At 37.6% G+C, this 14,138-nt stretch overlaps 1 protein-coding gene and 1 pseudogene across 1 annotated transcript; both read left to right on the forward strand.

Annotated features, from left to right (window-relative positions):
* Window positions 1-632: 632 nt before the first annotated feature.
* On the forward strand, window positions 633-1,607 carry LOC148658252 (olfactory receptor 10H2-like; annotated as a pseudogene).
* Window positions 1,608-4,926: 3,319 nt separating this feature from the next.
* Window positions 4,927-5,908, forward strand: LOC148658253 (olfactory receptor 52B2-like). The gene has a single exon (XM_088641915.1). It carries the CDS (start codon window positions 4,927-4,929, stop codon window positions 5,863-5,865), a length of 939 nt encoding a protein of 312 aa, XP_088498041.1. The 3' UTR covers window positions 5,866-5,908.
* Window positions 5,909-14,138: the final 8,230 nt, after the last annotated feature.

Here is a 14,138-nt window from a genome sequence, read left to right on the forward strand (position 1 = left end):
AAATGTATCCTCGTGTATTAGTACCTGTGTGTGTGCGTTGTTTGAGTTATGTCGCATGGTTGGATTCTAAAGCCATCAAAAGAATCAATTTTGTGATTTACTGCTACGATTAATAATTGTCCCAGTAAATGCCCAAACCCTACAGAACTGGTGCCTTCAGAGAGCTACACTACATTCACATTTTGGCTATGGCAACGTTACATATTTGGCGTCCCTCGGCCGGCTATGATTACACCGGTAACTTGCGTACCGGAAAATAATGCGGAATCGCCCGCGCATTTTGAATGGCTGCATCTGTAAACTAACCCTTTACACAAAAGTTCACACAAATACACAAGTGAACTACAAATTCAAATAAGGAAAAAACTGGAGTAGACACAAGGAACAGGGTACAAAAGAACACAGAGGTTGATATAACACGTTTGGGCAAGGTAATGGTGAAATAAAGGATAAACACAAACAAACGAAAGAACAAGGAGACGAACACAAACCAACAAAGCTGAAGCAAAACAAAGCGAAATCAAAGCCGAGCCGAGCAGAACCAAAGTCAAGCAAAAGGGCACTTCATTCCGACAACCTCCAAGTTATATACTGAACAATCTGAGTTCTGATTGGTCGAGAGTTAACTGAAGATGACGTAATACGGAAACAATGGTGTAATGATAGACCAATGGGGGAGGGAGAACAATCAAAGTCAGGAAGTGAGGAACATAGCAACAAAAACACACATGGACCACACACTGGGACGTAACAACATTAAACATAATCTGCTAATTATTTGCCCAGTCTTAAATTATGCCTAGATCTTTTAAAATGTTTTTTGCATCTTTTACAGTGATTGCTATTTCTCCTAATCTGGTTACATTGAATATAATCTAACGTCTTTTTTTCCCCTCATGCAACAGCTTCCATGGTACAAATAAAATGGTTTCCAGTGCCGATGATGTCATTTCAGTTTTAACTCTGGAAAGCTTGGATTTGCCACCCGGAAGCAATATCCAGCATTTATCTTTGGACTGCTAATTTACAGCTTCATTATTTCCTGTAATTCTGTTATCCTTTAGACAATTGCTCTAAAGAAATGTCTTCATAAACCAATATACTTGCTGCTTTTCAATCTACCAATTAGTGATCTAATGGATGCAACAGCTTTTTATCCCTAAATTAATTATAGATATTTTGTCAGGGACGAGATCAATAACTTATCCAGCCTGTGTCATACAAGCTTTGCTCATGTATCTCTATGGAGGAGGATCATTGCTTATACTGACTGCCATGTGATAGGTATATTGCAATCTGCTGCCCTTAAAGGTACAATACAATCATGACAAACAGTAACCCAATCAAATGATTGTTCTGCAACAATCCATCTCTTATGGGATTAGTTTGTGAGAACAGAATCATAAATAATTATTCCGGGATGTTTGTGACAGCTGTATTACAAGGAATGTCATTGCTTGTAGTTATGTTTACATTAATTCAAATCCTTGCAACGTGCGATGAACACGCACTCTGGTGCAAAGAGTAAGGCCATTTAGACTTGTGCTACTCATTTGGTAGTCTTTATAGTTTTAGAACTCACATCTCTTATCACTATACTTTCATAGACAATAGGTTTAAGAACGCCTTGATCCGTCTAAGAAAACAATCGGAGTGGTCATTTTTGTGTTTCCCCCTATACTGTACATAATCCTGTCCTATATGGTCTCAAAACTAAAGAAACAATAATCATTAATCTATTCAATAAAAAAGTATCCTCATTTTACGAAATTGAAATTTGTCTAGAATAGAGTGTGAGTCAATTGTTGATATAAATGTTTAAACTACAATAAAATGCTTTCTGGTGATGACACTGTGTCTAAACTAATTGTGCTTCCTCAGTGCTTTCTGCACGATTTCTGCTTTACACTTCACATTGTCAAACAAAACCTTGCAAGCTATCCTCTGTTCCTCTGAATCACACTATTTGATGATTTTCCTGACATGAGACAATCCATTTGTAATTTTGTTTTATTGGAGCTGTATTATAATATACAATATTCTAAATATATACGTCTCTAACAATATACCACTAGTAAGCATGACATAGATTTTACTGTAAATAAGCTAAAGGAATATAATTGTAATTTTATGGCTGATTGGAAACGTACATCAAGCCTGTCACTCTTTCGGCTCCACAATAACATTCAAGGGGTCAGTGTCAGGAACATTATTTTCACTGAGGTCACTGCAGGAAGGTTACTGACAAAATCCAGGCTCACATTAATGGTGTCTGAACTTTAGAGCTCACTTTGAACTTGAAGTGACTTTTCTGAAAGCATCAGTCGGGAGCTTTTGGGTAAAGAGAAAAAAAACTTGCTTGGTCAATACTACCAATGTAGTGTAATACTAAATGGAAATGTTCTGGTACGAATCTGAAACTAGGGATTTCAAAAACTCCCTAAATATTTTACCTGGGATTTTATGTATATATAGATAGATTTTGTGAAATCCCCAGCTTCATCGTTTACAGTATCTTCAACATAAGGTCTATAATCTGGCCATTTACAGAAATCCACTTTCCTTCAGGTTTTTTTTATACACATAGGGATAGGGTTATGGAAGTCTGGAACAAATTCTGCAATCACACTGTTGAATTTGATAGTCCTGATTCTTTTAAGAAATTATTGGATGAAATTTAGTTTGCTTCTAAAAAACTCATTGGTCAGAATTAATTCCTCCAGCTATCAGCTATCAGAATGAATTCCTCACAAAAAAAAACGCAGTCAGTAGCCATACCACCTTGCAACTCACAACTGGCAACCCACTGAAGCTAAGCAGGTGTGAGCCTAGTCAGTACCTGGCTGAGAGACCTCTGGGGAAAAACTATGGTAGCCCTACAGTTCACAATAATTCTTTACACTTATACAGTATAGTGTTTTTCTGGACACTCCAACCAAAGCTCTTTACTGGTAATGGGGACACCCCTCCACCACCACCTATGTGCAACCTGGATGATGCAACGGCAGTTATAGTGCTCCAGTACGTTCACCAAACACCAGCTATCAGTGGGGAGGAGAACAAAGTGATGAAACCAATTCATAGATGGGGATTATTAGGAGGCCATGAATGGTAAAGGCCAATGGGAATTTTGGCCAGGATGCAAGGGTAACACCCCTACTCTTTTCGAGAAACACCTTGAGATTTTTAATGACCACAGAGAGTCAAGACCTCACTTTTACATCTCATCTGAAGAACGGCGCCTTTTTACAGTATAGTGTCCCCATTACTATACTGGGGCATTAGGACCAAAACAGACTGATGATGAGCCCCAAGATGAGTGTCCCCTACTCACTCCACTAACACCTCTTCTAGCAACAACCTTAGCTTTCCCATGAGGTCTCCCATTTAGGCACTGGCCAAGCTCACACCTGCGTAGCTTCTGTGGGCTGCCAGTTGTGAGTTACAGGGTGATACAGCTACTGGTAATTGTTAATGTATGGATATCGGTAAATATTACTTCACAGAACGTCAGAAATAGTCTTTATATGTGCTGTTAAATAAAATTAGATGGTGAATTATATTCCTTTTTTATTTATCAGTTCAGATTTGCTGATGGTTAAGCGATATAGTTAAGCAAAGCTAACCAGGTGCTACACAAAAAACTTTCTCTTCCATATTCAGAATAACAGCATCGTGTACAGAAAATGTCTCATGAGTGTTTGTGAACCATGTTATTGGTGCACCTCCTTCATGGATATTTATAAATTGCTGTCATTGTCATTTTCATGGTCTGTACGAACAATAACAATTGCTCACAACAGGACGTCAGTAAATTAATTTAAGGATGCATTTACTTCTGGAACTGAATTTAGGACAATAAACAAGGAAGTAAGCAACATGGCTAGATGTATATACTTTTGTAAGGATAGAGTATAATTGTCTATTACTTTTTTAACTTATAGTCTATATGGACATCAAATAATGATGGAATAGCATTTTGTTAAAAATAAAAAAAGCATCTTGTTCTGTTTTTAAGTGTACACTCATTCTGTACAATAGAAATTTAGTAGCCAAATACATGCTACAATGAATAATTAGTGCATTTTAGTTCTGTGTGCACTGCATTCAAAAACGTTATTTAGAGGCTTGGCTAATAAAAATGGATGAATGGATTTCCTTGCATTTTTAAGTCCGTGCTTGTTATCAGAGAAAATAAATATGTTGCAATTAACAAAACCAATGTAATTAAAGTACAGCAATTAACAAAATGTGGTAATTCCTGTTTTGAAGGCCAGTAGCACTTGTTTTTATCAAGGTCTGGAACAAAGCTGGGGACAACAGTGTCAATCAAGGTAAGTTCTTGCTATTCTAAAGGAACACATCTGTGTCTGAGCTAAGACTATAACAATACAAACAATCAGCTATACATCTTTTACAAAATACTTTATTTGTTATATGTACATGGAACCAATTTAGAATATTATTTTATTTTTTCATTATAAGACAATTACAAATCTGGAAAGTTGTAACTTTCTGTGGAAAGACTTGAAAACTGCTGTCCCTCAGTGACTGTCCATCTTGAGAGAGCTTAAACAAGTACCCTTATCGTACCCTGAGAAGTCTTCTTTCTGAACATTCAGGTTTTTTAATGAAATGTTCATTTAAAAAAAAGTGTATGCATCATTATTTTTACTACCTAAAAGACACCACAGGAAGGAGCAGAAAATGTGATATTAGTACTAAGAAATAAGAATTGAACATGAAAAATTGTTTTAATGTTTTGGGAGTTCAGTTTTTCCAACTGTACTGTTTAGAAACCCTAGATTTTTTCAAAATAGCCGTCTCCTGATTTTCTTGCTTTAATGTACAATATGTTTTAATTCTTCCATCTGACCTTTCTTTTCCAGCTTCTTGAAGAACACATTTGAAAGGGGGTAGATACTCATGGATAACATCTCTTACAACAGCTCATCTATGTTACTCCTGGAAAGATTAAATATACCTCCAACTAGTGTCTATCTAGTATTTTTTCTGGGAATGTTAATTTATGGCATCATTGTTTTCTGTAATTCCATTGTCCTTTTCACAATTGCTCTGCAGAAGAATCTATATCAACCCATGTATCTGCTGCTTTTCAATCTACCCATTAATGATTTAATTGGGGCCACTGCCTTTCTTCCTCAATTAATGAAAGAAATTTTGCTTGATTCCAGATCAATAAGTTACCCAGCCTGTGTCACCCAGGCTTTCTTTGTACACCTTTATGCTGTAGGCTCTCTGCTGATACTTACAGCAATGGCATATGATAGGTATGTTGCTATATGCTGCCCTTTAAGGTACAGTTCAATCATGACAAATACCCATTTAATGAAAATCATTGCACTGCTCTGGGTAGTGAATTTCATTTTGATAGTTGTGCTTTTCTCCTTGGTTCTGCGGTTGCCTCGATGTCGATCACTAATATCTAATATTTACTGTGATAATCCCTCTCTTGTGGCACTTGTGTGCTCTGACACCAGCATAAATAACATCTATGGGATGTTTTTGACAGCTGTGCTGCAAGCTCTGGCTTTAGGATCAGTTCTCTACACATACATGCAGATACTTTATACATGTCTGAGAAACAAGCACTCGGATGCAAGGAGCAAAGCTGTTCAAACTTGCACACCACATTTAGTTTCATTCATCACTTTAGAAATTACATCTTTTTACAGAATTCTTTCATATCGTTTTGAGAAGACACCCTCATATATATCGAAAGTTGTTGGGGTCTTAGTTGTAACATTTCCCCCAACCCTGAACCCAATTATATATGGTCTGAAAATAAAAGAGATCAGAACAAGAATACCATTGATTTTCAGACGAAAGGTGGCACACATCTAAAAAAAAGTGCTGGATTGAACAATAATCTAAAAAACTTTGGAGACTTAGGAAACATGTTTTATCTTTTATCGGACATCAGCTCAAATGCATTTTGAAACACTATTCAAAACCTCTCAGTTTGCGCTTGGTTGCATTCATTTGCAGACACTGTTCTTACAGAAGGAAATGATGCTCGGTTGAATTTAGCTGATTATATAATTGAGACAGTATAAAACCTTCTTTTACATTTCTTCTTTTGTGCTTTTAAATGCATTTGATTCCATGAGTTCCTGTATTTATACAGTATATTTATCAATAACATCTTTGTACTAGATAGCACTAAGTTGCAAATATTTAAATTTTGAATTTTTAAAGCCCATTGGTGTTATTTCAGTACATAAAAGTCTTTAAATTCAAGTCTTTGAAGCTCAATATAATAATAGATTTTTAGGAGACACCATCCCAGTGGGCAAAAGACGTATAATATATGTCTATTAAACGCATACCTTAGACGTCTAAATGTGGTCCGCAATTCGTCTAGAATGAAATTCTAATATACGTCTATTGTTATACGTCAATTATACGTCTATGATTAGATGTTTATTATACGTAAATGGTTGAAATTCTATTATACGGATAAATTTAGAAGACTATTATACATATATCGTAGGAGTTCCGGATAACTTTAGAGGACTATTATACGTATATGGTTAGAGGTCTATTATACGGATAACTTTAGAGGTCTATTATACGTATATGGGTAGAGGTCTATTATACATCAAAGATTTTTACAGGTGTAGAAACTAGTAAATCAACCCAATGATTTGGTTTAGAAATTTATTCTTAAAATACACATTCACACCTGAAAAATATGTATTTCAAATTATACATTGTATACAATCAATCAACAATCAACATATGGGCAATAATCATAAAAAACACAACTAGTCTTAAACTTCAGCTACAAATTCTGGTAACATGGCAATATACAGTATAGTAATGACAAAAACAAAATAATTACATTAACACACTAACTCAAAACTACATTTTGATTCAAATATACATTTTAAAATGTACAACTTCTATATTTCCAAGAAAAAAAAATATTACAATGGAAGTTAAGACGATTTTTGTCCACTATTTGCAAACCCTGTCTAATTGTCCTAACAGTTAGAACCAAAAACCTATTATTTTCAGTGTCCAGATCTCCTGGCCCCCTGCCTTGCATATGCATTCTTCAAGTAACACATTGCGTGCTCCTTTATTTCTTTTTCTGTTGATGTAGGGTGGGACTTCAGCACCGCAGCTAGGAGAAAATTATATAATATTACTTCCCAAATAAATTATGATTAATATCTTCTTTAGTATAATCTAAAAAATGAACGGTTTACTAAGCTCAAAGCTGAAATAAATGTATAAAATTTGACTTGCATCATAGCAGTTGAGCAATAAAGTCTGTCATAAAGAGTACCCAGTTTGAAAGTACAACATAGAATAAGAATAGAGAAACGGCAAAATGATTTTGTGTCATCTTCCCCATTCACACTATTTTTATGTGCCATTTTTTGCTTATTCACGTACTATTTTAATAAAAATAATATTAAGAAAGATCTGTATGTATTCAGATAGTATTATTATTATTCATACTTACTCGTCAAAAGAGGATTGCTGAGATATTTGCCGATAAATACTTCTACGTTTGAAAAACGTGTCCAAAATGGTGACCAACGAATACTAGCAATGCATTGTGGTATATAACCGGAAAATATGCTGGGTTAGATATTTTCTCAACGTATGCGTTTATTAATGTTGTCGATATTATGGTTGAAATTTAACATTGATAATACATTGCGGCTATGTGCCCCCTGCTATGTGCTGATGTGCAATTTTAACGCATGCAGTTAATAAGGATCGGTCACTGTTGTATGGTATTATATATAATGACATTATGGAATAGGATGGGGACAGGCCTGGCATCACGGGGGGAGGGAGGAGAGTCGCCCCTTCAGTTTTGGGCAAAAAGATTTACCTAACTTAATTTGCGCCCTAAAAAAATAGTTGTACTTTGTCAATGGTCAGACAACACTAAATGACACTAACAGTCACTCAGACTGTTTGATGTGCAGGAGGGCTATCCGTCCAGGAACTGCACATATCAGTGTCGTTATTGAGTGTCAACATTATGATCCTGTTTGCTCAGGTGGACCGATTCCTTGCAGTAGTTTATCATTATACTTAAAATTGTTATATAACTAGGACTAGTTATAGCAGTCTGTGCTTTCTGTTGGTTTTACAAAAATGTTTTCTTAACGATTCAGAATCTCCATGTAGCTGCAAAAATGAACGCTTATGGTACTTTTCGCTCCAGGCAATACAAACCACGAGAGTGACGAAAAATGTGAAACTGAACTTCAACGCAAATACCAGATTGCTAGTCGTTATCTTCTATCATGAAGCACTAATCAATGGCATAGCTGCGAGATGTCATTTGGGTAGCTGCACCGAACAGCTCCGTTTCAACCGAAATATCATCCCCCCTCAGAATTTCAGACACCCCCCTACAGATTTTTCCCCGGGCACCGTGCACTGATGGGGGACGGGGTGTCCAGGAAATGGTATCAACTTTTCTCAAGAAAATAAAAATAGAAACTCTATAGGCACTCAAACATTTTACTGTTTTTTTCAGGCAGGTGGCAAGACCCCCTCCGCAAAACCCTTGTATGCCAAGCTGTGTGCACTGATTCGTCGAAAATACGTATATTCATGGCGAAAATACGGCTATACGTATATATACGTCGCCGCGACGTATAATCAACGTCGAATTGCAACCGTAAAATCGACGACATTAATAAACGCATATATAACGTCGAAAACACATCTAACACAGTGCCTGAGGCTTTTTACTGTATGTAACTAGGAGTATACGGCACTCTGCACAGTGTACGAAGTAAATTACGCCACTCTGCACAGTGTACGAAGTAAATTATTTTCGCAGTCATTAATTTATTCTATTTATTACTATATTTATTATACACGTGTAAATTAATGACTGCGAAAATAATTTACTTCGTACACTGTGCAGAGTGCCGTATACTCCTAGTTGCGGCAAACACGATACATACAGTAAAAAGCCTCCGGCACTGTGTTAGATGTGTTTTCGACGTTATATATGCGTTTATAATGTCGTCGATTTTAAGGTTGCAATTCGACGTTGATTATACGTCGCGGCGACGTATATATATGTATAGCCGTATTTTCGCCGTGAATATACGTATATTCGACGAATCAATGCCCACTGGGATGGAAGAGCTATTTTTTTTTATTTTCAGTTTTAAACATAGACCACCATGTAACAACATGTTGTTGTAACAAACAAATAAGTTCTGGACCCCGAGATGAAGTTGAACAAGTGAGTTTTATTGCATTCATGGAATAATATATTCGGAATTGTTCAGAGAATTGTTTATATAACAAACTTCAGCTGTTTCTGACCTAATTGTTACCATGGTAATGGGTTGAGTTCACCTGTGTTCGGACATTCTCCAGACCTTGAACACTTTGAATGGCTGATCTCATTTTCCCATAGTTAGTCTCTAGCTCGACTTGGAATCTTTTATCAGTTAACCCTCTTCCCTGCCATAACTCAAAAGTGCTGAAGCATGGAATGTTTTGTACCAGAAGAAGTCTTTGTACAGAAAGAAATCAGTTAACCCTTTTTACACATCTTATATCTTTCTTCAATGTGAAGCAGATTTGTGGGTTGTACAGTACAATGATATAGAAGATTTCACTTGTATTTTAAGTTAAATCATTTTGTCATAATTTTATTGTTACTTATTAACTAACAATAAAAATGCTTTCATGCACTGCAATCTTTTACTTTGTAAATTATTTTAAATACAGGCTGAATAGTAAAGGATAAATAAAAACATTTTTCCTTTCTTTTATTCATTTGGTGGTTTTCATTACACGAAGGAATCTAGCCCAGGCAATATGAAATTTTTGAAAATGTTACACAGTATTCAACAGATTTGTCCTATGAAAATTCACTGGGTGAAACAGAAAAAACATTTTAAGATATTTTTGAAAATATAATTGCAACAGAATCACATTAGACTATAATCCCTTGTAAGAGCTGTAGAGGTTGTAGTGTGCCATAAAGCTTAATGAGTCAATGTTTGGGTAGCTCAGAAGAGAATGTCTGCTACTACTCACTCTCCCCACTGCAGAGCAGCAGTAGCTGCTGTGAGGTGACATGCAATGAAACCATTAGTGATTCTCAATTCAGAGAGTAAAGAATTACAAATGCAAATAATTGTTTAAAATGTTCTAATCATCTTTATACACGTTTTCTCTAGGTGCTGTGGTTTCCTCCCAGCTTCCAAAGGCATATTGGACAGGTTAATTAGTATCTTTAATTTGTCCTCGTGTGCTTGAATGTGTGTGTGTAACCTGTGAAGCACTAATTTACTGTACAGGGTGTTGTTCCAGTGTACCCTGTATGTTTGTGTGGTGGGTTCCAGTTTGCCAGGACCCACACCAGGAGAAAGAACAGTACTGTATCTGACCTGGAGTGAGCACCTTTCAACCACTCAGTTATATGGGGCAAAATTATTATTAAATGCAAATGCTGTCTGTATGGTATAATGAGAAAATGAACCAGGGATCTCACAAAATCCCTAAATATTTAAGCAGGAATTTAGTGTATTTAGCAAAATATTGAGGGATTTGGTGAAGTTCTTGAGTTTCATATTCTCACTTTAAGATATGAAGTCTCTACACTTTCAGAGTGTACTTCTACTTTTTTCCACAAATGGTTATGGGAGTCTGGAAAAGGCTACCAAAGGATATTCGCTGAATGTGATGCTCTGTCATCTTTCAAAAATCATGGTTTTGGAAAGACTGATAAAAAGAGGCCTTTTGAAATCTTCAATTCCTGATCAAGCAGGGAAGGTGAGAAACACACATAAAACATTATATGCTACAGCACTTCATCTCCATTGGTGTTAAAGGAGTTGGTATTGGTTCAGTTCATGCTTGTGGCATTGTCAGTCCTAACTTTGTATTCAGAGCTTTACAAGCATCACATAATACAGCATCATGAGTGAAATAAAAATGTTTGATCTTGGCCTAAATGTAAACCATGGCTTGCTTTGTGAAAGTTTGTTGGGTTCAGTAAAAAAAAAAATTCCAGTCCAAATTTAATATTACAAACATTTTAAACTATTTAAAAAATGTGTGTGAAATATGTATATTTTGGAATAAAATGAATGATTGAAGGGAAAAAGAGAGCTTCATATAAAAAATAAAAATATTATTTGAATCTAAGGTGTAGAAAAAATATATACTGTAGCAACTGCTGTTTCCTTGCCTGACATTTGGCAGGGAGTCACCTTGGGGGTCAGGCTGTACTATCTTCAGGAGGGGGTCTGGGAGACCTGAACATTGTCTAAGGCAACCAAGTGACGCTGAAGGAAATGTAGTAAACTACATGGGTTCATGCCAGAACTGATCAGCAGCTAAAAAGACTGTCCTGTGCACCTTTTCTTTGTTTTTAAGTTAATGGTTTGGTTTGGGAATGTTCCTTTCTGTACAGAGCCTAAAGGCAGATTGCAAGCTTTTTGAAGCCAGAGGGAGAGGGCTCGCTGTCGTTTCCATGAGTCTGAAGCACCTTCACCGAGAGGTGCAGCTGCCCAAGTATGAAGGCTCAATGTCCTCTAAGGTGTTCAGCTGAGCTCAGCTGTCGGAGTAGACAGGGTAGTGAGAGTGATCTGGATCTCCTGAGTGTAAATGAAGCATAAAACACCATTGGGCAGAGAGCACAGAGCAATTGAGCGAGACCGAAGGGGTGCTGCATTTGCTAATAGGAAAGAAAGTGTGTGTGCTAACAGTGCTGTGGGGGAGAAATTGACAAAAGACTGCCTTTGTGTCTGGGAGAGGGCACTGTAACCCTTCTGGGGGTGGGCAGTCCAGTCCCCCCCCACCTTCAAGACAGAGGGAGCATCCACATGCTGATGCCAACAGATAGGAGGGAATACGTCTCAGTCAGGGGGGATTTCACGGTTACTGAGAAGGCCATGGAAAATCTTTGGTGATGCTGGCGGTCAGGCCCCAGTTGAGGATAGCAGTGGCAAGTTAAAGAGTTTCTGTGTGGTTTGCAACTAGGAGTGAGGACTGATGTCATACCAGCCTGGTGCAACACCATATTGACACAGGGACTGCTGTACCCATCTGCCTACCCCTCCAACATTTACTGATTGCCAAGTGGCAGGCTGCAGAAGATATACTGTAATCAACAACATGGCATTGAGAAACCCGCAAACAGCCCGTGATTCTTCAGTGCATTGCTCCAGGTTCTTTGTGGACTACTGGGACTTTAATCAGGCGACTAGGAAGGATTCTAGACAGACCTACCCAATTCCTAGAATTGATGAGGTCAGACCACATTGGGGGATCCCACTGGTTCAGTTCTTTGGACCTCCGCAGTGCACTTGCTGTTAGCCAGTGGAGCTGACTCTGGAGGACCAGCCAAAGACTGGGTTCTCCCAGGGGAGGGGGCTGCCAGTTCTGGGTCATACTCGTTGGTCTCGACAAAGCCCTAGCAAGCCTGTGGCTGGTGTTCAGGTGTAGCCGGGAGGCTGAAGCTGAATCCAAAGAAGTTTAGCCTCCTGCAGACTGAGACTCTATTTCTGGAACATACAGTGAGTCACTGGGGGGTCTCCACTAACCAAGAGAAGACGAGAGCGGTGATGACCTGGCTGCACCCCAGCACAGTGAAGGGGCTTTAAGGGGGTTCTAGACCTGGTGTTCTATTATTTCAAGCTTGTTTAGAGGTTTGCAGACTTGGCTGCCCTGCTGCACCAGCTTATGAGTAAGAGGATCCCCTTCAGGTCATTGGAAGTGTCCAAGGAGGCCTTGAGAGCCCTCAGGCAAGCTCTCACCTAGTCCCCAGTCCTGGTCTATCCCTTACTGACCAGCCCCTAGTGCTAGATACAGACACGAGTGATGTGGGCACTAGGGCAGTGCTGGCTCAAGAGGGACCTGAGGCAGAGTAGGTCATCACCTACATCAGGGGTGTAACATTTAGGATGGGTTTGGATGCAGTTGGGTTTCTGTGATGGATTTAGGAAGCGCGACAGCAAAAGTTTGTGCAAATGTGATTTCTTGTGAAGTTCACAGTTAACAATAACACGACACGACTGAACCAATTGCACGAATATGGGAAAATGGGTAATACAGAAGAAAATACACAAGCAAGGAATAAGGTAACAAATGAGCACAAGCAAGGTAAAAAAGGAAAGTAACAAGTGTGGGAAAGGTAATACAAGCATAAACAAACAAAAATTAATGAGGCAAAAACAAAAAGCAAAAGCACAAGCAATGAGCATTCTAAGTTGAACCGGAGCAAACGGAGTCAAAACTCCTTCAGGTTTCTGAACTTTGAGGACTGGTTCCTGATTGGCTGGGATTTGATGATGATGATGATGTCACAACTGCAGTGATGGTGTAGTGATGGACCAATGGGGTGGGGGTACCTGAATACAGGAAGCAGAAAAAAAAAAAACACGGACACACACTGGGACGCAACACCATAGAAATAAATAATTTTCTGAGGAGTATTTGTAATTATTGTTTAGCCTCCTTTGGTAGTTAATTATAACTATATATAATTCTCATACACCTCTTTTTAATTCCCTAAAGATGTGACGTATGGTCTTTATGAGAAATTAAATACATCTGCTGAGACTCAACAGATCTTAAGCCGCTTAATCTTCAAACGAAGCTTCATCTGGCAATGAATTTAATGAAACCATAAACGGTGAAGTAAGTAATATACAAACAATCCAAATACGTTAACACTTTGTTTATGGGTAATTCAAGTACTGTTAGATTAAATTTTGATTACTAAAATACAAAAGAACAAAAAAAGCAATTTTTACAGATAAGGTTAAAAAGCATGCTCCATTTTTCCATAGACATCCACAAGGAATATCATACTGTTTATGTTTATACTGTTTACTAAAATAGTTACCTGCAGCAATAAATGTATTTTTGCTCTGTAGTCACACAGTTACAAACAAACTTGCTTAACAAAAGCAGTTGAAAACAGGCTGTTTTCTAATTTAATGCTTTTAAACATGTCATCAGAGAACATGCATGTGTTGGAATTAACAGTTCCTGATTTTGAATTCCAGTAGCTCTTGTTGTTATCAAGGCCTGCAGTAAAGCTGGGAAAAAATACCTTCAATACAGGTATGTGCTTGCATTCCTATAGACTTGCTATACAGTTTCTT

Source organism: Lepisosteus platostomus, chromosome 7 (genome assembly GCF_059453375.1).
Source record: "Lepisosteus platostomus isolate fLepPlt1 chromosome 7, fLepPlt1.hap1, whole genome shotgun sequence".
NCBI lineage: Eukaryota > Metazoa > Chordata > Actinopteri > Semionotiformes > Lepisosteidae > Lepisosteus > Lepisosteus platostomus.